This window comes from Pseudorasbora parva, chromosome 17 (genome assembly GCF_024679245.1).
Source record: "Pseudorasbora parva isolate DD20220531a chromosome 17, ASM2467924v1, whole genome shotgun sequence".
NCBI classification, from domain to species: Eukaryota; Metazoa; Chordata; class Actinopteri; order Cypriniformes; family Gobionidae; genus Pseudorasbora; species Pseudorasbora parva.
This window is the reverse complement of record NC_090188.1, coordinates 37,329,809-37,354,230: the sequence shown is the minus strand read 5'-3', so window position 1 is coordinate 37,354,230 and position 24,422 is coordinate 37,329,809. Positions and strand designations below refer to the sequence as shown.

General features: G+C 37.3%; 2 protein-coding genes across 2 annotated transcripts in view; one reads left to right on the top strand and one right to left on the bottom strand.

Annotated features, from left to right (window-relative positions):
- Positions 1–8,425, bottom strand: part of phf10 (PHD finger protein 10) — a 32,438-nt gene extending 24,013 nt beyond the window's left edge. Inside the window, exons 1-5 of the mRNA XM_067421616.1 lie at positions 8,290–8,425; positions 7,779–7,885; positions 3,530–3,660; positions 3,292–3,375; positions 280–422 (exon numbers count right to left, since the gene is read on the bottom strand). Of these exons, the coding sequence (XP_067277717.1) occupies positions 280–422; positions 3,292–3,375; positions 3,530–3,660; positions 7,779–7,885; positions 8,290–8,358 (534 nt within the window). The 5' untranslated portion in view covers positions 8,359–8,425. The remainder of the gene's footprint in view (positions 1–279; positions 423–3,291; positions 3,376–3,529; positions 3,661–7,778; positions 7,886–8,289) is intronic.
- Positions 8,426–9,094: 669 nt separating this feature from the next.
- actr2b (actin related protein 2b) overlaps positions 9,095–24,422 on the top strand; it is a 32,871-nt gene continuing 17,543 nt past the window's right edge. Inside the window, exons 1-5 of the mRNA XM_067421988.1 lie at positions 9,095–9,253; positions 12,223–12,333; positions 19,124–19,339; positions 20,940–21,012; positions 21,161–21,297. Coding sequence (XP_067278089.1) covers positions 9,206–9,253; positions 12,223–12,333; positions 19,124–19,339; positions 20,940–21,012; positions 21,161–21,297 — 585 coding nt within the window. The 5' untranslated portion in view covers positions 9,095–9,205. The remainder of the gene's footprint in view (positions 9,254–12,222; positions 12,334–19,123; positions 19,340–20,939; positions 21,013–21,160; positions 21,298–24,422) is intronic.

The window sequence follows — 24,422 nt, the reverse complement described above, 5'->3', positions numbered from 1 at the left end:
ACATGTTGTCACTTATGCTCACCAAGGCTGATCAAAAAGAGTAAAAACTGTATTTTTGTGAAATATTATCATTTAAAATGACTGTTTACTCTATTTGAATATACTGGATTTTAAAATGTAATTTGTTTCTGTGATCAAAGCTAAATTTTCAGCATCATTACACCAGTCTTCAGTGTCACATGATCCTTCAGAAATCATCCTAATATGCTGATTTGCTGTTTTCAATACTCAAAACAGGTTATATATAAAACTAAGTACAAATAAAAGAGTGTTACTCACTGCACTAAGAGTGCTCACAGAGTACTCCTTAGTTATCCTCAGCCGCTCTCGCTCCTGTAATATGACGGAATACTCGGCATGTTTGGCTGGGTACTCCTTAATCATCAAATCAATAACTTCATCACTGCGCAAAGCAGTGAGACCTAGGGAAGAGGGCAGAATGTCAATATAGGATTCTCGCATTTAGCCTTACACTAGTGGCTGATACATTGAACTTTTACTACATCAGTAAGCTACACGTCAAGGCTAAAAAGCTGTTAAGCAAATGATGAATTAAAATCACTGTGTTGGAAAACTACACCATCTCAGTTCGAGTTTGTGTATTGGCATTCAATCAAATATTTTCAGGGTAAGAATAAAGTTACCTGTAGTGTAGCAAATTTCCAGGAATTTTCAAGGCTGGAAACTTTCCATGGGAATTAATGGGAATAAATTGGGAATTTGCACAATTGCATGTTATCCTATAACAAGGAACTTAAAGGGTTAGTTCACCCAAAAATGAAATTGATGTCATTAATGACTCACCCTAATGTCGTTCCTCACCCGCAAGACCTCCGTTCATCTTCAGAACACAGTTTAAGATATTTTATATTTAGTCCGACAGTGTATCTAAGTGTATGCACATTATACTGTCCATGTCCAGAAAGGGAAAATATCTGTGTTCCGATGAGGAACGGAGGTCTTACGGGTGTGGAACGACATTAGGGTGAGTCATTAATTACATCAATTTCATTTTTGGGTGAACTAACCCTTTAAATGTAATTTTCATCAGCCATTACTTCAGTCTTCAGTGTCACATGATCATTCATAAATTCTGATATGCTGATTAAAAACTCAGATAATATAAATGTTGGAAACAATTGTGCTGCTTCATTTTTTTTATAAACTGTGATACGTTTTTGCAGGATTCTTTGATTTAAAAAAAATTATAATATATAAAATATACAGTGCCATTCCAAAGTTTTTGGTCAGTAATTTTTGATCAGTAATTTTATTAAAGGAATTAATACTTTTATTCAACATGAATGTGTTAAATTGATTAAATGTGATAGTAAAGATTTATATTGTTAGAAAATATTTCTATTTTTAATAAATGTTCTTTTTAACCTTTTATTCATCAGTGAATCCTGAAAAAGTATCAGTTTCCAAAAAATATTAAGCAGCACAACTTTTTCCAACATTGATAATAAATCAGCATATTAGAATGATTTCTAAAGGATCATGCAACTCTTAAATAACATGCATAACAATTGGTGCAATACAAATATACTTATTTTATATTTGCTAAATTAGAAGTAATCAATTGAAAAAATATCAGTATGCAAAAAAAAAAACAAACAAAAAAAAAACATCTGCTTATGACCAATTAAAATGTTTTAAATGAGCGATCGTTAGATTTAATCACCATTGGTAGCGTGATTTATCGCAATGTTTTGTTCCCAAAAGTGGCAGACATATTACTTGCTTGAAAATGCTTATTTAGGTTTCACTTCAAGATAGTGTTGTCAGGTCACAATACCAAAATTATGACTTCATTACAATACCAGAATAAAATACCTTGATACCGATACTAAATCGATACCACAGCCAAAGTAAAAGTAATTGAATAATGTGACAACAGAACTTATTAGCGGCCAAGCCCCCAAAGGGGCTGTAGTCCTTATTGTATCTGTTGGTTTACTTTATTATTATTATTCCTCCCATATGGGAGTCATACAGGAGTTGTAGTGATGTTCATGATTAGTCATTGGACCAAATTTGGAGTCTCTAGGACCAACGCTATAGCACCACCACCAGTTCAAAAATTCCCTTTTCTAAAGGTTATAACTTTTGAACCCTTTATTAAACTTTTGAAATTAAACTCATTACACCTGATTCCTCTCTTCATTCTGAACACATTCATTATCTTACATTAAGACATTAAGACATAACATAAAAAAGTTCTGATGTCGCAAACTTAACAAGATCGACCCAAAATTGGTTCAGAGGCTGTATCCCAGCCAAACTTGGATCAATTGAAACGAAAATTGGTACGCTTCATTGGACCCATGATCTGAGGGTCCATGCTAAAGTTGGGAACAGCATCACATGTTTCATATCTTTCATCAGATATGAAAAATGGCTATTTCTGCTCATAACTTCTGAGCGGTTTGTCAGAAAGTGTCTATGGATTCCTTGTGTCATGCCAAATCTGTGGATACCGGATATGTTATTTGCAACAATGTCATTGTAAAGAAAAAAGAAAAAGTATCTTCAATGTAGCTAGCTACTTTTTGATAGTAACTTGTAGTGTAGCTAACTACCGTTTATAGCATTGAATGTGACTTAACTATTTTAATCTACAAGTAACTTGTAGCTTGTAAAGCTACAGTTTCAGAGTAGCATGCCCAACACTGCATACAGCTGGCGGAGCAGAGTGTGGCAATAAAGCCTATCTGCTCCATGCAATCGGCACAGTTGGACCGAATGAGAATTATATTCAGAAACTTTCATGCAAGCGCCAAAAAGGGCAGACCTTTTCAGGACTATGTTAATATGTATTAATAGTATGTATTAATATATGCAATTTTGTATTAATAATATGTATTATGCATTAGCAATATGTATTAATAGTTGAAGCAGCTGATAAAAAATATAAGTGGCTTGTGAAATTAAGCATCCAACAGCCACTGGGGCTGTTAATAAAAGATAATTTCCCACACTGGCCGCGCATATGCACAACTCGCGTACAGATAATATCTCTGCAAATAACTGCAATTGCAGGTTTCAAGAAGAGATGGCGACACAGAGGCAAAACATACAGACTGCAGCTTTAAGTTTCCAAATTGAAATATTTACAAAATTCCCCATATTAAGTTCCCATGGAAAGTTTCCGGAAAGTTCTGCCCCGTTGCAACCCTACAACTTTACAATATAATATAATATATAATATATTTTTTTCTGTTAAGCAAATTCCAGATTAAAAAAAAGAAATACATGGAAATAAGAAAGACTGAATTACTGAAATCTTACCCAGTGTACACTGTGTTTCCGTAATGACATTCTGCTCTCTCAGATAAAGCTTTTCTTTGTGAGACAGGTCTCTTCTTTCCAAATCTGGTATTAAATTGAAAGTTTAAAAAAAAGTATAACAGCAAAATATAAAACTGTATCTCTATCATCAGTAACTGAATTTGAAGAAAAAAAAAAAAAAAGAAAACTATTCAATAAACTTTCCCCTGCTGACAGTTAAGAGGCTTGCTGCTCATACCTGGATATTTCCGTTTGAATGACGTGACTCCCAAATACTCGCTCACTTGTTCTTGTAACATATAATACTCCCCTGTGTCATCCGGAGGCCATTTGTACTCTGTCAGGTTTTCAGCAGGGAAGTATGTTGGTCTGTAATGAAACAGCAAGCCTCAATACAGAGATAGTAGGACTGGGCCAGAATAATGAGTAAAAATTGGCTTTGGCCAGCGAGTAAGCAACCAATAGGAGTCCACGTAAATAAAATAATCAGCTAAATAACTTCATTTTCATGACGAAGGAATATAGTTTTAATTAAAATAAATAAAGTTCCATGGTTTGTAAGAAATATTTCTAGATACATTCTCATAACCCTCACATTGCGTTCTGGTCAATTTGACTCAGAGAGGATTTTCTTTTTCCTAAAACTGCTAGTTAAAGGGACAGCTCACCTAAAAATGAAAATTATCCAATAATTTACTCACCCTCAAGCCATCCTAGGTAGAGGTCGACCGATTCATCAGATTTGCCGATTAATCGGCACCGATAGCTGATTGGTGGAACAATCGGTTATCGGCAAAAATCAATACCGATAGTTTTTCCGGTTTGCGTCCGTTGCGGGAGCGGCTGAGAAGGCTGCTGTCATTACAAATTACATTAAGAGAAGGGTCTGCTGGCATTATATAGCACGAGAGCGGCCTCTAGAGGCCAAATGAAAAACTATCACTGTTTACATGTGAGGACACGTGAGGCTCCGCGCTTCACAACACACGCTGACACATCTGATGCCGTTTAAAACAGCAAAAGGGAAACGGTATGAATACAGAACACTTCAGTACATGTTGCCAAATCATTATTAAGTAATTGATTTGTTGACTAGATGCTTTAGCAGGGGAAGAACAGCAGTATATGTACTTTGTCGTCGAGGCTGACAGGACGCTAATATTAGCAGCAACGGTTACCTCAAGCATTTAAAACGATGTAACTGAGAAATTTTTTTTGATGTGAGAAACTGTATCATGCATCCAACACAAATATAAACGCATTAGACGTCACATATGTTGTTATTTGGATAAGAAAACCGTGGTGTTCTAAAAAAGCGAACTGTTTGGATTTATATGAAATGATAACACTTAAAGGGGGGGTGAAATGCTGTTTCATGCATACTGATCTTTTTACACTGTTAAAGACTTGGAATCCCATACTAAACATAGACAAAGTTTCAAAAGTTAAGGTGGACGTTTGATGGGAGTATTTCTTTGTCAAAAATACTACTTCCGGTTAGTCATAAGTTTCGGCAAGTTTTTTGAGATCATGCGTCCCCATTGACGTTAGTGGGGGCGGAATTTCCTTGTATGGGCCTTACGGACAATTCTACCGGAAGCGCGTGAGAGAGAGAGAGGGAGAGAGCGAAAGCTACAGGCTATGCCCATCAAAGCGCTGGCTTGTAGGATGCTGGACAGGTGATGTGCACATAACAATGTCACCAAAAAAGTGCGTTTTTGGTTGCCAGACCAAGACAGTCCTGCACAGATTCTCCAAAAACCCAGCGTTAAGGCAACAGTGGATGTAATTTGCTTTTCCGGATCAGCAACTGAGTTGCGCGAATGTTTATATCTGTTCGCTGCATTTCGGTGCCGACTGTTTCATAAACAAGGCCCAGCTCGACGCCGGCTTTTCCCAATCGCCTAATGCTGAAGGATGGAGCAGTCCCAACGTTAGAAGGGTGAGTGAGACTGCTTCAAATGTCTGTGTTTTTTTTAGTCCGCTTACTGTCTACACAAACCACGCGTAAACACACAAACACACGTGCACAACTGCACTTCCCACATGTACACCTTCAAAGACAAAAATACGACGATATAATTCAAGTATAAATATGTAAATAACACAAGCCGCTAAGCATATTATATAGTTAGTGTATAACTTGTACCACATACAGACGTCCTGCTCTAGTCGTTTTTGCTGCTGCTCCTGTTCAACTGCAGCCTCTGGGTCTGATTCCGGATCATAGATGTATAGCTGTATCTGATTAAAAGCCATATTTTTATTTTGAATAAAGTTTTTTTCCCGCTGTTAGGGATGACAGCTTTACGACGCACTCGATTCAACACAAAAGCAGCAGCGAGCACACGTCATTATTTAGCTCCGCTCACACGACACGCCCCCACCCGCTCGGCTTTTTTCGGAAAGACTCGGAACAGCGCATCTCTCTTATATAATTATTAATTTTAATAACTTTTCGGAGATATGCAGGATGCAATGCTACTCTATAGGTACTCAAGATTGACATGACACTGACTGAAACTGAGTGTTTCACCCCCCCTTTAATATAATACAATAATATTCAATTTGTAACATAGAGTAAGGTCAATAAATGCTGTAGAAGTATTATTCATTGTTAGTTTTATCTGTTAACCTGTTTATGCACTATGAACTAATATGAATGATTAAGGTAGAATTTTAATGGTCGAATATTAATACATGCTGTAAAATGTACATTACATAATGCATTTAGTTCATGTAAGCTAGCTAAATAAATACAGCATTGTTAACAAATGGGACTTGCAGTCTGTTACCTGACATTCACATACATGTTTCTAGGTTATAGCTTAAGAAACATTTATTTGTAATATTTTAATGTTTTAGTTATTTTCTGTAGAATTTCTTTTTTGTTAGAACTCATTTTAATATTCTCATATTTACATATGAAATTTAACACATTTTCATGGTTCAATTTAAAGTTAAATTTCTTGTAATAAAGTTCAGCACAGCTTTTTTACCTGTTATTTTATGTATTATTATTATATTTTAATCTAGTATCTTTTTAAAAACTATCGGTCGATTAATCGGTTATCGGCAAGCGAGATCCAACCTAGCTATCGGTAAAATCCACTATCGGTCGACCTCTAATCTTAGGTGTATATGACATTCTTATTTCAGAGAAAAACAATCAGAGATGTATTAAAAACATTTCCTGGCTCTTTCAAGTTTAATAATGGCAGCCCAAAATTAAGCCAAAAAAGTGCATCCATCCATTATAAAAGTTACCCACACAGCTCCGGGGGTTAATAAAGGCCTTTTAAAGTGAATCAAGGGGTTTGTGTAAAAAATGTTTTTTTTTTTTTTAATTTAAACCTTTACAAAGCAAAATATCTAGCTTCTGCCAGACCGCCTTCCATATTAAACTTACGAAAAAAGCATAACTGGCATAACTATGATGTCAGACGTAGCATAAGTGTTTTGAAATGCAAGAGCCATTACAATGTTATATGTAATTTGAATACGGAAGGCAGTCTGCCGGAAGCTAGATACTTTACTTTATATTGTGTTTAATATGGATTTTGTCCTTACATAAACCCATTGATTCACTTTAGTAGGCCTTTATTAAACTCCGGAGCCATATGGATTACTTCTATAATGGATGGATGCACTTTTTTGAGCTTCAAATTGTGTGTTCCCATTCACTACCATGATAAAGCTTGAAAGAGCCAGGGAATTTTTAATATAATTCTGATTGTATTTATCTGAAAAACTAAAAAAGTAATACACACCTAGCATGGCTTGAGGGTGAGTAAATGATGGGGTAATTTCATCATTTGGTTTTTCCTGGACCGTTCCCACCTGGTGGAATGACCTGCCGATCTCAATTCGTGCTGCCGAGTCTTTAGCCAGTTTTAAAAAACATCTTAAGACACATCTTTACCACTTGCACCTGACCAATAAAGACTAGCAATTAACTATCCAATTAAATGTTGTGTTTGTTTGTCAAAAAAAAGGTGTACTGTGCTCGATTAACTGAGATTTCTTCCAGCTCTTACAGGTTGTTGGCCTTGTTTGTTTCGTTGCTTCTATTGCTCTCCCCTTTTTGTAAGTCGCTTTGGATAAAAGCGTCTGCTAAATGATTAAATGTAAACGTAATTTTCATTTTTGGCCGAACTACCCCTTAATGTTATTACACTAAAATAACTTGGGTATTACAAGTTGAACTTACCCCAAAAAAGTGATAATTTTTATTCCTTTTTTAATATCTTCTTCTGTTGCTTCTCTGTTACTCCTTCCCTTCTGAAAACATCTTACTTCTCAATATTAATATAAAAAATTATTGTTAATACATTTGCTATTCCTTATTCAAATTTGACCTCCGACATTATCGTTGCTTGTCTGCGTGGATCTCATAGCATCACAAAACCAAAGAATAAAATACAAATCTGCCTTCGCCACTATAATACAAAACACCTGTGATGGTGTGTGTCAGATGTGCTGCTCACCCCAGCTCATGGTTGGACGTGTCACAGCTCCGGGAACTGTCTCCTGAACCCATCCTGCGTCTCTTGGGGGCTTGACTACCATCACTGGAATTCTCCTCAATGTCATCCTGTTTGAAGAGTCATAAAAAAGATTCTGGCAAGGAAATTTCAAAATTCCCTATTGGGATTAATAGATAATGTTTAGCTGCGCTGCCTAGAGCTGAACTCATACTATATGGCCGTAATAAACTATTAATGGCTGTCCAAAACCATCTAAATGAGACACGTTGGGTCCGTTCGCGTGTTTCTTTTAGAATTGTTTTATTTTTATTTTAGATTACCGGTAGAAGTATTACAGCATAATCTATGCCTTTAGCTCTCGGCTAGTAGGCTAATAGTAAATAAACAAAGGCGAATGTGGCTCACGTTCAAGTTTTTATGGACGCAATAACAGCATAGATGTGTGCCTTATATTCTGCAATATTATAACTGCAGTCTGTGCAACAAAATGTAGCCGTGAACATCCACAAACCTTCACAGACTGGGTCCCAGGAGTCGCAGGATTGCTATCGCAAGGTCTAGGCGACAGAACAGCTGCCATGTTGATGTTCTGCTAATGAAAGAGTGTCGCATTCCGACTGGAAACTAGGAACACAAGGAAGTGTTCTGACTTACCTCAACACAAAAAATCGCCGTGCAATAATATACGTTACTTTATATTAAACATTTTCTGTTGGGGAAAAAAGTACTCTTACCGTATTTACATTTTATACACTTTTCATAGGAACAATTTATACTTATTTTATAAGCAATGTTTTTTTATGCTTTATTATTATTATTATTATTATTATTATTATTATTATTATTATTATTATTATTATTATTATTAATAATCGAATAGACATAATTTTAAAACACAAGATTTACGTAAAAAAACACAACAAACACTACTAGATTATTTTTTACCATATTGTGGTTTAATTATCTTAATAACATTATGCCTTATTGGATGTATTAATAATTTCAAGTACACTACACTTTAAACTTTCAGCTGGGGTAAAATCATAGGGTTAAATGTAAATCTACATTAATTATTAAAAAATAATAATTTATTTTGAGAGTTGAGTACCTTCCTTGACCATTTAACATTTGGGTTAAACCTAAACTGCCATAATAAATGTCTATTGATGTCTATTATGTTTAGATATTATATATATATATATATATATATATATATATATATATGAATGACACCTCAACTGTCCAATCGTACGCCGCTTGGAAAGTCTTACTAGCCAATTGGAGCGTAGGGGGCGGGGCATTGGGGAAAAAAAACAACTCGCGCGAGTGTCTGGATGGAACAGGAAGTGAAACCAGCTGCTGCTCAGTGCGAGAAGCACTTTGTTCAGAAACTTCGGCTGCCTCTGACGGCTCCGGGGCTTTAAAAGATGGACAGCCAAGGAAGAAAAGTGGTGGTTTGTGATAACGGAACAGGGGTACGTTCGCAACTCTAACACCTGGCATTTGTTTTTCGGTTCGTTTAGCTTTTGACTGAGGTTAAATGAGAGCGAGGCAGACAGACCTCTAACAGGAAGTCATGAAAGCTTAGCGCAGCTATAAGGAATGTCTGACAGCTGCCCTCATATTCTTCTCTTATCCGACTGTGAAGTGATTTATGTTCTTTATGTTCCTATTTTAAGCACCGTGCATTAAATGCTAGTAGCACAGTTGCTGTGAAATGTGGGGTGATTTGCGTATATGATTCTGATATATCACTATATAATATAAACACAGTGGCAGACAAATAATAATTTCGTATCTGGGTTTGTTGCTACCAAAAACCCCAAGGGCTCAATCCTGCAGTTATCTCAGCCTGCTAGCTTGTTTCAATCATTGCTACCATAATTGAGATTACTTTTCGTTACAATGGCTACAGTTAATGTATGCTGTAGTGTTCCCATCCACTTTAAATACTGCCTGTTATGGTCATCCACTTGCTTTGATAACGTTTTGCAGATTGCAACAGAGATGCTACTTCCTCTCGCGGATAGCTGTGTAAATCGAGTTTCATTAATGTTGGGGAAGCTCTGTTTTGGTAGATCATAAACATAACTGATGCCTCAAATAATTTGCCCTGGAATGTGGGGGCGTGGTAGGATATCCTGACGTCATAGTTGGCTAGTGAGCGAGTGTTCACAATCTGATGTGGAAATAATGCGAACAAGGAATATTTTAGTAGTGTATTTTCAGCAAATACTAAAAGTGGTTGGGTCAGGGCGGCCAATGAACCAGAGAGCCATGATGAGTCAGAAGGAAGTGATGTCAGCTGTTAAAACCACAGCATGCACAGAGAAAGCAGCAGTGCTTGGTTGACCAATAAATGAGCCTGAAAGCCTTCAGACCATTTTTGGAATCATGTTAATATGAGAAACAAATATCAAAAGAAATTAGTTTTATGCAGACTTGTTTATTGGCGATGATTCACAGGGCACATACCATCAGGTACAGATGAAACCAAACAGTCAAAGGCTATTCTGAATATATCCAGTGCTGGCAAAATTAATTGAGTTATTGTTATTTTAATTCTCTATTAAAAAAACCTTCAAAGTGATGTTTGATTTGTTTGAATCGGACAAATGTCTGAGCTGCATAGCAGTTAATTTTGAGAAAATCTAGTTAAACGTTTTCTGGAAGTTCCTAAACAAAAATCGTCCATACCTTAAAATCCCTGGTCATAACACCAAATTCATGAAACTAAATATCTAGGAAAAATATATTTAATTTCATATCATTCCATGATACCACAATTGTTTGATTAACAGTAATGAAACAGACAGCCTATATTATATTAAAACCTACTGTACCGCACGGATCAATAAAATATGTAACACATCAGATGTTTTTCCACAATAGTTAACCAAACGTTCACTTAAGACTTAACAGAGAATGTTTGCCTGGATACTTTTCTGGATACTGGACTACTTTCAAAAACATATATTGGGGGTTATGGTCCTACTGTCAGGAGCAATGAATGGATAAGTACAGATAAATATCTTAAAACAATATGGGACATTCTCACTCAATATGGACCATCGTCTAGTAGGAGACAGATGAAGTACTTCATTAAATTCTCCTTTATTTGTTGTTGCAGCTCATTTGTTGGTGGCCTGAATGATGAAGTCAATAAACTATATAAATATGTAAAACAATTAAGAACAAATTTATACACATTTACAGATCATTAAATACTGCATTACAGTGCAGCAGGAACGGAAACGAGGTGGCATTTTTGATTTTCCAGTTCCATCGTCCAAAGTTAGTTGTTATTAAGTGGGTTTTTGGTTAAATGCCTGAAATAAGGACTGTGGTGAACACAAGCTCAAGATATGTTCATATTTTATACATAAAATACATATATACAATAACAATATGCACAATTATCTACATTATCCGTCTAGCCATCACAATTTGACCCTGGTCAAACTCGCTCAAATCCTTATGCTTGCCTATTTTTCCTGCTTCTAACACATCAACTTTGAGGAAAAAATACTCATTGGCTGCCTAATATATCCCACCCACTAACAGGTGCCGTGATGAAGAGATATTAAAAAAAAGAAAAGACAAAAAGCGTAATTCACTTCACCTGTCAGTGTTCATATTGTTATACCTGATCTGTGTGTGTGTGTGTGTGTGTGTGTGTGTGTGTGTGTGTGTGTGTGTGTGTGTAGGTAGGTAGGTAGGTAGGTAGGTAGATGGATGGCTCATAAGTGTCTTTTTCTATGGGCTACAGTATAAGGCGTCCGCTACAAATATCATCATTTTTGCACTATATTGTAGTATTTTATAAAATGTGTGTTATTGCATTCTAAAAGTTATTAAACCAGGCCTTTTTTCATTGGATATTTAAGAAAAATTCTATACAATTAAAGATTTTTCTCTAGTTATGCTCATCTGTGGAATATTCAATGACATGGAAATTGCACACAAAAAAATGCGTGCAATTCTCTATGAAATTGATTCTTCCATCTGGTAATTACAATTTTCACCATGCACTTTAGATTAAGATCTATTTGTCACCATTAACTATTAACTATGACCTTTGCTTCAATCAACTCCTAATTAAAATAGTCTGTAAGGCAGTTGTTAAGTTTAGGTATTGGGTTTGATTAAGGGATGTAGAATATGGTCATGCAGAATGAGGCATTAAAATGTGTTTTATAAGTATAATAAACAGCCTATAACTTAGTAATATGCATGCTAATGAGGAACTAGTTCATATTGAGAACTGAACCCTAAACTAACGTGTTACCATTTTTTGTTTGCAGTTAATATATAGCCTCTGCACCAGCGGAGCATAACAATGGCCAATCATCATGATGTGTTAAAGGCATCCGCAATTCAGTTTGAGAGGATGAACACCGTATACTTCATTACGTTACTCAGTCTCTACCTCTCATTCCTTTAGTTTGTCAAGTGTGGCTATGCCGGATCCAACTTCCCAGAGCACATCTTCCCAGCATTGGTGGGCAGGCCCATCATCCGGTCCTCAACTAAAGTGGGCAACATTGAGATTAAGGTGAGGTCCACACTCACACTCACACACACTCTACTTTCTGCCTGGTTAGATGATCGATTTGGAGTTTGTTAGAGAATACTTTAAATTGAAGAATTCTCAGAAGTAACATTCAAAACATCATCTTAGTTGTTTTAAAGAAAGCCTTCATTCTGTCCTGTTTCACCTTCTTTTTATACTTGCACTCTTTCCTCCTTGTTCTTCACATGAAGTAGAATAACAAAAAAATGGTAAGTGCATCTTGACGTGTGCTTGGGTTAACACTTATCGCTTGTTGAGGGGAGTGTGTTGCACCGTGCAGTTTTTCAGTGGTGTTGCTGATTATGGATCTTCAATTTCTTTTTATTTTGAAGGGTTCCTCATTCCATATAATCAGGTCTGGGTGATATAACAAAAGAGTATTTCTCTTTTGACAATATTTAATATAGTTCTATAACTAGTCTAGGGCTCTATGATTAATGTCTTATAACTGAATTAACAAAGCATTAGTAAAATGTTAGCATACCACTTATTAATGATTTATGAATGTAAATGACTTGTAACTGAATCAACAAAACATTCATAAATGTTAGCATATCACTTATGAATAATTTATGAATGTATAGTCAAGTTTTGTAAATTATAATTTTAATTATTATTATTATTTTACTGATTCTGGTATAAAATTGTACTAAATGTACTTATTTTTGTTTTGTTTTGTTTTTTAAAATGTTTGTTTTTATTATGTTGCAATTATGAAAATTTTGTTAAATGTTTAATATGTGCCATGTAATAGCCAGTGATACTGATGTGGCAATAAACTTAAATACCACTACTATTTACACACACACACACACACACAGATTAAATCTCTTTCCAGGGAGGCCTGGTCAAGACGGCAGCACAGAGTTTCAGAGCCACAAAAACAATAATTATTCAAAATGAATAAGCATAAAATCAAGAAAAACACTTATAAGACTCGTTTAAAGCACTTTGCAAGCAAACATTTAAAAGTACTCCGAGGCGGCAGTATCTGTAGTTTATCTATATTTTGCAGATCATTCTGAGCCCAAGGAGCATAAAAAGAAAAGCATGTTTTCCAAATTCAGAGTATCCCTTTCAAACTTTTATTCGAATGAACGATAGGGATCTAGTACAATAACAATTTGTATAAAAACGTTAAAGGTTTTGAAATAAGATGGAAATTTACCTAGAAGTATTTACATATACATATTCAATTTCCTCCTTTGGTGTAAAGATGGATATATCCTATGGATATAATGCATTTTAATATATGTAAAATGCCACTTGGGGTGGTGCATGGGTGCAAAACATTGAATCAGTGTGTGCGTCTCAATCAGCTCCCTAGTTCAGTAGTCAGGGCACTGATCAGGGAGTTCATTTTAAGAAAAAAGAAAAATCCCACAATGTACCGTTAAAACCAAGGAGCATCGATATGTTCCCTTAATGGAAGTTCTGAAGCATGAAACATACGCATAGACAGTTTTATATAAAGTTTATAAAAAACAAACTATTATTTAATTATATTCAACATGAATGTACAGCGGTAGAAAAATAATCAACGTCCTCTAGCTAAGATTTATAATGACAAAATGTTGCAGGTGTATGTAACAATCAAAAGTATTTATCATAATCCACTTTAAATAACATAAAAAAAAATAGATGCCAGAAAAATATCAGTTCTGCTGTTGTTCTTAAATACCACTCGGGGACGTTGACCTGTTGTCATGTCACCATCAGTCCCAATGTGCAGTGAACCAGGGTCTTTATACTCACCAGACAGAATCAAACAAATCAATTTAAATGCAGTCTCTTTTACTGACGTTTATATAATATATTCTGGCCAAATATGCCCATTGGCCTCTTTCCATCATGGCCTCCTTATCATCCCCATGTACGATTGGCCTCATCACTCGGTCCCCTCTCCACCAATCACTTGGTGTATGTGTGTGGTGAGCTTTCTGGCCCAACATGGCTGCCTTCACATCGTCCAGGTGGTGCTGCACATTGGTGGTGGTTGAGGAGATTCCCCCTTCAATATGTAAAATGCTTTGAGTACCCAGAAAAGCGCTATATAAATGTAACAAATTATTATTATAACTATTATTATTGTGAGTATTCTACATATCGCCCAGCCCTATTTCTAATCAGTTTTATTTTTGTTCTGTTGTGTATTGTTTTATCTAAATCGCCACAGTGGGTGCATTGCTTAAAGTGCTCTTATGCTGCACTTTGTCTTCTGTTTCAAAGCTGCAAATGTCTTTCACAGAACTTGGCAACTATTCAGATCCCCATCTGACATTATAGCTTAATATCTTCCTCCGGTCTGAAATAGATTTAGCAGAAGTTGGCCTCAAGTCTAGATTGAGGGAAATGTTGATATCTCTGCACTTTGTGTAGCTGCCTGTCTGTTCAATGTCCTCTGTCCTCTATAATACTGTTTGAGGAACTAGAAGAGAACCAATATGCTCTAAATAGATTCTGATGTGTTACAAAAGATGCATTGGTAGCAGTGTTCACAGGATATTGTTTTACACGCAGAGCTCCTTTTAAAACACCTCTAGACTAGACAACCCTGGATATGCATTTTCAGACAAGCAAAATGTTGCTGAAGGTGTGCTGTACCCAGGAAGTTAGTCAGACAGACGAAATTTAAGGACAGCAGGGCTCTATTGAAAACACATGGCTCGACCAGACACATCCTGTACCGGTGCCAAAGAACACACTGTACCCGTGCAGGCCGTGATAATCCATACAATTACCATTCAGTGATTCATTCAGCGCTCAACGCCTTCCTAGTTATTAGAGATGTTTTCTCAGACGAGCATCTCTATTACCAAAGTGTATATAAAAAGGCTCCGTTTTGATTTAAATAGGCAAAGTTTGAGTCTATGATTGGATCGTTAATGCAGTGATTATTATGCAATGTTATATGTTTGGCAACAGTTCTTCTAACCCTAATTGATGGAGTGTGTAGCTTTCCTTTTGTTAATCATCCATGTAGGAAGACACATCATGGCCAAATTCAAATGACCTTAAACTCATTGAAAGTGTCTTTGGAGGAGACTTTACAGAGTGCTGGATTCTTGCATTGGCAATACAAGACCTTGAGCAAAAATTGATGCATTGATGAATGTTGTGATGTTTTTTCCATCAAGAGGTGCATCATCATTTTTTTATTTTTTACAAATGTCAAGCACTCTGTTAGCCTGACAAGCCGGATCCACATCAAGATGTTTGGTCTGGAAACTCACCATTGACGGCTCAATCCGGGGGCGGGATAAACGGTTGTCTTTCAAACTCCTCTGCACGGATAGCGCAATTGGATAGCGCTACAACCAACCAGAGCAACAAAAGTGAAGCAGAGCTAGTTAACATATTAAACTTTCGCCGTATCCGGTCGGCAAAACTCCGAACACATCTTCCCTTTTTAAGAATGACTTCAGTGCCGTTCTTTGTTCTTTTCTCAGAGAAAAGCTGAACTCCAAGTCTTCCAGAGTCGCGGTCAAAGCTGATTCGAAAGACCGCTGCCGTTCACCAGTTTCTGTGTTTACTAGAATAATAGGCCTAATAATAATAATAGGCCTACATTTTCCCTGTGAATTTTAATTTGCAGCGTCATTGAATTCACGCATGCGCGCGAGGTGGAAGGACAATAAAACAACGAACATGGCAGCTTTGAAAACTCCAGAAACGGTGAGGACAGAAAATACTAGAGTAGATTAACAAACTCAAGCCGAAGCTCTCGTCACTATACCACCGCCGCCATGCTGAAGAAGCGCCGAGGACAGACCGAGTTTTCCTCACTCTTCCTCTTCTCTCATTCCGCCGCGGTAAGAACAGCTGCGGACAGAGAATACTCTGTTAGACGAGCAAACTCAGGCTGCTGGATATGTTGATAACGCGGCCTACGTCACAGCCATTCTTACTGTACGGCACTGTAAGTTCTCACTTACTGCCAAGGAAGTTGTAATGGCTGCCATGTCATGACAGCGCGCGCCCTCTCCACAGCGCATGTTCGCTGACTAGAGCACTCTGGAAGGGGGATTGTTCTTTACAACCATCAATACTCCATTAATTTGCAGTTGAATGTCTATAATAATAGTATCAATATGTTGCATAACTACAGTCCTGTAATTCAGCTAACAGCTGGAAAAAAATGGTTTCTTCAAAAACACTTATCTAAATCTCGAAGATCGGATCGAATCAAATAATGATAATTGATTCAAGATCTTGAGAATCGGAATCGAATCGATTCTTGAAATTTGAATCGAAACCCAGCCCTACCGACCTGAGTTTGGTTTTTACAGCTCAGATGGGTATTGAGAGTTGCTAGACGACACTTACGTCAGATTAGATTTGCTGCCGCTAGGGTACGTCTAGATTTCTAGGCTAGCACTCTTTAAGACTCCTCTTGGAATATGGCCATAATTGTTTAACCCTCATCCCTCCCTTAGTTCATTTTGATATGAAACTCATAAAAAACAAATAAAAATTGAGTGTTCATGCACTTTAACCACAAATACACATTTTTTTACTGATTCAAGGAGTTTTGTGCTTGAATTTTAAAAAAGTCACAAATCCTTCCCTTGCAGATCAATTTGACCCCCTTTGGAATGAATGGAAGGCAAGGAATAATTCAGTACACCTAGAAAACTTTTTTAATGTATTCTGAAGCGAACTGGTTTTAGGGCCCATCAGAACAGCTTATTTGCTCCATATAGAGCTATAAGGCCATCTGGTTGTGAATTGCAACCGGCCACCGCTCACCCCTTCCTTTCGAAGCACATACAGAAGCTATGGTGGCCGACACAGGACAAAAATGTCGTTGTCTGAGGTAGCAGAGAGTAGCTAGCGCTCTAGAGAAGTCTGTTTGGTAGAAACATGGCTGCGCAAAATGGGGACTTTTTAGAGATAGAAATGGCTTAATCTAAGGTAATAAAAACATAACGGTACATTCTGTAAGGTCTTTACATGCCACTGAAAACATATTTATGTATATTAAATTGCATTTATGTCAATAGATCATCATAAATACTACACACTGCACCTTTAAGTTAAAAGAATGTGAAAAATGTGTTTAAATTATGATACTTTTCATTTATTGATAACGTAGTAATTTTAAAGGTAAATAAATTAAAATAAAAATCTTTAAAAATTGCATTTAAGATGAAATTAAATAAGCTTACTGGACTTTAAAAAAAAGTATAATTTTTAGGACTATTTTGCATGAATCATTTTGACATGAGGGGGAAGGATTCAACAAAGTGTGAGGGAAGGATGAGTGTTAAGAAATGAAAAGCTACACACTCCATCAATTCATTTGTTTTAGTTACAGTTGTTATAGGTGTGGACATCTCTATTCTCATAAGCCATGTTTCCATTACCCTTGAAATTGTGAATTGATAATACGCCCAATGGAAACACGTCAATTCTGCAAAAATTGCAAAAAAAACCTTTTACGCTCACATGCGGTGGTTTTTCAGGCAATTAAAAAAACTGATATTTTGCAAACCTGTAATGGAAACATGACAAAAAAAGGCAGGTCCAAGGCACTCGAAGGATAAGGAAATAATTAAAAAGCCTTTATTAGGTATGGCTTAAGTCCTTTTAAAATACAAGAGCCAACATGTTTCGACCAACCATCAGGGCAAAGCAACACAATGAATGCGAATGATACCAACTTATAAGTTAAATCCCACCCATAAACCAACAACATTCAATTAGCCAAATAAGGCCTAATACAATCAATTAACCCAATGAGGCAATCAGGTCTACAGGATTGGGGATACCAATGTAATGGGCAAAAAACTAACAAAAAAAACTCCCCTTTATCGTAGGCTACCTGGAGAGGAAAACAAAGCAAGTATCACAAATTAGAAAGAAACAAAACCCAAAGACAGAAAAGGCGAAAGTACGGAAAAGTTTTTTCTCATTTACAGGTCTAATTCTTTAAAGAAGTGGTGTGTTTGGACAGGAGTCGAGACAGAGTTGTTTATTTAACTCATAAGACAAATTACGGGAATAATTACGGGAATTCTGGATTCTTAACAACAAAGAAATGCCACAATTTATTAAGACCTGGAAGCTGAGAAACGCCCAGAAACACCACACACGTGGTATAAAGGGCTTTCCTGACATTAATGCTCGGATAACACACCTACGTCTCAAAATAATGGCTAGTGCAGTGGCTGCGCTTAGATGTAAACCTACCAACATCAGTCGCCATGATTTTTTTAAATGACTTATTGCAAGAGTGTTTTAGTCACATAACATCGTCATTTCGCAATAGTTTTTTGTCGACATTTAGAAACCATTGCCAACGTTTTGTGCATATCTGAAATGGAAACCTGGGTATAGAATTAGAACGATTAAAAAAACGTTTCTTCGTTGGTGTAAATAAAGGCATTAAAGCCAATGCTAAACGTGAGGGTTTATCTGGGGTAAATTACTAATATGTTGTGCATGGAGATCTGCTGTTCTGTGCATGGTGGTTGTAGTGAACGAGTGCAGCATCTGTCCGTATGTCCATCTCATCTCAGCGGCCGTGTTTACTGTGCTTGAGCTCTTCATGAGCTGTAACGGAGGTGTCCTTTTGACTCATACTCTGACTCCAAATTTGATCAGCTGTGGGACATGAGATTCCCAGTGTCCTGCATCTGTTGTGGAAATTCTGATGCTGAGCTGCCACATTGAAGTGTTTTTGACTGATACTAAATTACTGACCTCCGGTTTCACCATCATAGCTATGAGCTGAGATGGTTTTTCTAACCTTTGATTTATGATTACTCAGGATCTGATGGTGGGAGATGAAGCGAGTGAATTACGCTCAATGCTGGAGGTGAACTATCCGATGGAGAACGGCATCGTCAGGAACTGGGATGATATGAAGCACTTATGGGATTACACCTTTGGCCCGGAGAAGCTCAATATCAACTCACGCGACTGCAAGATCCTCCTCACAGAACCTCCCATGAACCCGACCAAAAACCGCGAGAAGATCATAGAGGTGTGTAGTCAGACCATAATCTAAAGATATTCATAAAGGCATGAAGCCTACCAACCCTAATGTGAGTTATTACATTGATATAATTTTTATTCCATAATGGCTGAAAATAGTTTCTTATTGCTGTAAAATGTAATGAGATTACTTTGTGTTAAATCTATTCAATTTTTTTGTGTGAAAACATTCACTGAAAAATGCATATCTAAACGTGACCAAAAATGCTAAAATTATCATTCAGGTATTTGAGTGTTTGGCCTAGCCTCGTAGTTTGGAGAGTTTTGATGCCCAAAATTATGTATATAAAATATATATACAGAATATACAGTTCTATGTGCTTGTAGGATTTGTTATTATGACGTGTAAACTCGTAAATTTCTGAGAGCTACAACTTGTACCATGTGGTAGCTGTACCACCTGACCACCACAGATTTAAAGGTCCCGTTTTTCGTGTGTTATTTGAAGCCTTGATTGTGTTTACAGTGTGCAATATAACATGAGTTCATTTTTCGCGTGTAAAAAAACTTTTCACACAATTTACTTATCTGTACAGCGCTGTTACCTCTGTCCATAAAACGGCCTGATGATTTCCTTGTTCTATGAAGTCCTTCCTTCAGAAAGACGTAACGAGTTCTGATTGGGCCAGCGCTTCCATTGTTGTGATTGGACAGCAGCTTAGCGCATTTTGCCCCCTGAAAAGTTGTTCTGGCCAGGACATTCCTTACTTCACGAAGAAAGCAGATGCTGAACATGTCCATTTCTCCCCATTAACCCCACCCACTTTAAATTTCTGACCAATCACATAATAGTTCTCGGACATCCACAATAATAAAGTTCAGATGATACGTCGAGAACAAGCTGCCTGAACTCCCAAACCAGGGCAGCGGGAACAAAATGACGTCAGTTTTTTCTCTCAGCCCTGGGAGTGAGAACCTTTTTTTTCTGTTCTTGCGGAGTATGTCACGGCCTTTAAGCTCCTCTGGAAAAAAGCCTTTAAGAATGAACTTGTCAATCCACCTTATGGATTACACAGGAAACTGACCAATATGATGCCAGTTTTACTCGCATGTCACTTGCAATTTGGAACACTTTGAAATGTTGCCTTGTGAAAGCGAACTGAACCAAGAAGAAAATGCAACATTTAAAAAAAAATTAAGTCCCTGGTTCGGAACAAAGCAAATTATCTAGAGGTCTGGAAACGCCCTAAAAGACCCAAACAATTGCTTAAGAAAATAAGGACATTTAATTTGTAAAGAGCACTAGTATTTTTTACCTTGATTGTGCTAGGCTTCCGGTCTCTGTTATGTTCAATTTGTTAGCATATTATTTTAATATCATTATCATAAATGCACTGGTTTGGTAGCGTAAATAGTTTAATCTTTTATTGGACGTTGTTATTATTCTAGGTATAAACCTATAATGGCTATATGAATAAATTCTCATTGATTCACAGGAAATGTCTCACTTCTGTGTTGAGAAATAAGGTGGATAAACCAGGCTTTACACTTGTGAAATTATTTTTGAACTAGGCTAATGGTCTAGTACTGTTATTATAGTGAATTAGTTTACTTGTTCATTTGTCTTTCTTTGTCCCACTGCCCTTTAGGTCATGTTTGAGACATACCAGTTTGCAGGTATTTATATCGCCATTCAGGCTGTGCTGACCCTTTATGCTCAAGGTGAGTTATCCTATGTACAGTTTTGACCTTTTACAACCTTATTGCTCAAAATGTTGAATTGCCAAACATTTTATTGCACCTAGTCCACTATCAGTGCATCGCTAATTTCCGACTTTCTATCAATATTTGCCTGTTGTGCTACACCCAGGCCTTTTGACAGGGGTGGTGGTGGATTCGGGCGATGGCGTAACCCACATTTGTCCCGTGTACGAGGGCTTCTCTCTGCCCCATCTTACGAGGAGACTGGACATTGCGGGACGAGACATTACACGCTATCTCATTAAGGTATGGAATATTTCACTTTTCATGATTCATCATCTCGGTTAAAATGATATTAAGTATCTAATTTCACTTCCTCATTTCAAAGGTACGCGCTTAGATGTCCCACAATACCCTGAAATGCCCTAATAACATGTTAAAGCAACTACCTTTTAAGGAGCTATTCAAACAGAGCATGTTTTTGTGTTTAAAATTGCGAGATGCAGGGTAGTGGAATAATTATGAAGCAAGGTATAGAGAACTCATTTAAATTGTATTCAACTTGAGAGCTGCGTTTTTAAAATGCTGCGTCGTGCAAGAAGCTGCAAAATACGCGAGACTCGAGCATAGCAGTCAAACATGTCTTTGTTTACAATGGACAAGCAGTGCACTGTTATAGAACAACACATTAAAGGAACACACTTTGAGTCGACTTCCGGAAGGCAAATGGAGTAGACGTGTTTGCGTACATCTCCCGCTTACTGTTTTGCTTGAGCCACTTTAAAAGCCTATTTCGGCTTTAAACTGACCACACGGACTAAATTGATAATCTTCTGTTAACATGACCTCCAAATCAAGTAAACAAAGCAAAAAAGAAACCAGATCGGACATTGCTGACAGCGATTCCTGCGAGCTCAATATGGCGGGGATTGCTAAACTACTGGATGAACATCGTCAGGCCCTCTCGTCCGAATTTAAGTCGACTATATCGTCACTCGAGGCCAAGATCGACTGCGTTCAAACTGCAGTATCTGACCATTCCTACAAGATTGCCTCCCTTGAGACAAACGCCAATGCTCTGGATCAACGCATGCTTGCGCTGGAAGCTACTTGTACCGCTCTGTCTGACAGCAACGCTAAACTACTAGCTAAAGTTTCGGATCTTGAATCTCGCAGCCGCCGCAATAACATTCGCATTGTTGGCCTACCGGAATCGATTGAGGGTCCCCGTCCTTCTGCCTTTTTCTCTCAGCTCTTAGTCGATGTTTTGGGAGAGGATGTTTTGTCTTCTCCACCGGAGATTGATCGGGCCCATAGGGCTCTCGTCAGCAAACCCGCGGCCGGAGAGAGGCCGCGCGCTGTCATCATCCGGCTTCATCGCTATCAGCAAAAAGAGCGGATTGTCCGCGAGGCTCGAGTTAAAAGAGGCAAGTTGCTGTTTCAAGGCAGCCCGATCGCCATATATGAGGACTATGCACCTGAAGTGATGGCACAACGGTCTAAATATCGGCGGGTGATGACAGATCTGTACAACCTGGGATTTAGACCAACCCTACTATTCCCGGCGAGGCTATCCATCAGGACCAGAGATGGGAGCAAAAGATCGTTCTCATCGGTGAATGAGGCTGAAGAGTACGTGACATCTGCCCGGGCCGACTTTCCTTTGGAATGAGATTAGTTCCATACGCTTTTTTTTTTCCTCTTTAACATATACGCATCTCAAATATGTATAGGCCTACTGCATATAATGTACTTTTGTTGGTATATGAGACGTGCGCATGTATACTTTAAGATATTTTATGGGACTGGTCCGAACCAGACCATTGGTTTAACAGTCATGTTAACTTTGAATTCATATTTCACATTAAGTTCAATGGATGGCTCACTGAGGGGCTGTACATCTTGTTCGTGTTTCATATGTAGATGCTGGCAGTTTGTTTAATTTTTTTATTATTATTTTTCTTTAAATGAATTATTTTTTATCATTTAATGCAACAGGACTTTGTTGATTCTTCTTTTAATTTGACAGTGGGCCATTTGCTCCATTTACACTAATGCAGTGTTGGGCTTATATTATGACAGTTTTACTGTTTATTTATGTTCTGTCATTGATCTAGACTGGACCACTGGTTAAGGGACCACGTTAACTTTCAATTTTAGGTTTAATTTTACTTTTAATGTATGCCTCTTTAAAAGGTTGCTCATTTTGTTTAGGTTTCACCTAGGTGCCTTGCTTTGTTAATAATCTGTTTCTAAACCAGCAGCTCATTTGCGTCCTAACAACAGGATACATATACGAAGTTCGTGTGGTTATTTACACGTGTGTGTGAATGCTCTAATTATTGGTAACATGGGGAGATTGACCGAGAGAGAGATAAAAGTGGTAGAAGATGTGGAGCCTGAGTGCTCAGTCAAGTCAAGTTTTTCTATTGGGTGGGTTTTTTCACAGTGTTTCCTGTAATTTTTTTTTTTTTTTTTTTTTTTTTTTTTTTTCTTCTTCCTTTGTTCATTTTCCTCTCCCTCTTTTTTTTTTTTTGCATCCTCCTCACTCTCCATCCAACTTTCCTTCAGTATTGGCCTTACCAGAATTTATTACGATTTTAATTTGGTAAAATGGCTAGTATCGCTATGAAGACAGGTCAGAGACTACGTCTGGTCTCATGGAATGTCAAAGGACTGAATAATAATGTCAAGGCTGGTAAGGTGCTATTGCATTTACAGCACCTAAAGACTGATATTATGTTTCTGCAGGAAACACACTTGCGAACTACAGATTTACTACGCATCAAGAGAGCCTGGATGGGTCACTTATATCATTCCAAATTCTCTCAGAGATCCCGTGGGGCTGCTATCATTATACATAGGAAGGTCATGTTTGAAGAGACCAATACCATCTCTGACCCTAATGGCCGTTTTGTGATGGTCTCAGGTAAACTTTGTAATGTGCCAGTCATTTTAATTTCAATTTACGCTCCTAACTGGGACGACGACAAATTCTTTGTTAAGTTTTTTTCAAGCCTTCCAAATGTTGATGATCACCATATAATTATTGGGGGTGATTTCAATTTGGTCCAGGATGTTTCACTTGATAGATCTTCTCCTAAACAATCTGTCTTATCTAAATCAGCCAAAGTAATATCAGAGTATGCCTCTCAGCTGGGACTCTCTGATCCCTGGAGATTTAAGCATCCTCAAGATAAAGTTTTTTCATACTTTTCACACGTACATCATACATTTTCAAGGATTGATTTCTTCCTCTTGGACAACAAATTGTTAAATTGTGTTGATACTTGTACATATCACACAGTAGTAATTTCGGACCATGCTCCCGTATCTATTGATGTGGTTTTATCCCCTAATAGACCTGCACCTCCTACCTGGAGATTTGACTCCTCTAAACTATCAGACAACAAATTTAAAGATTTTGTTGC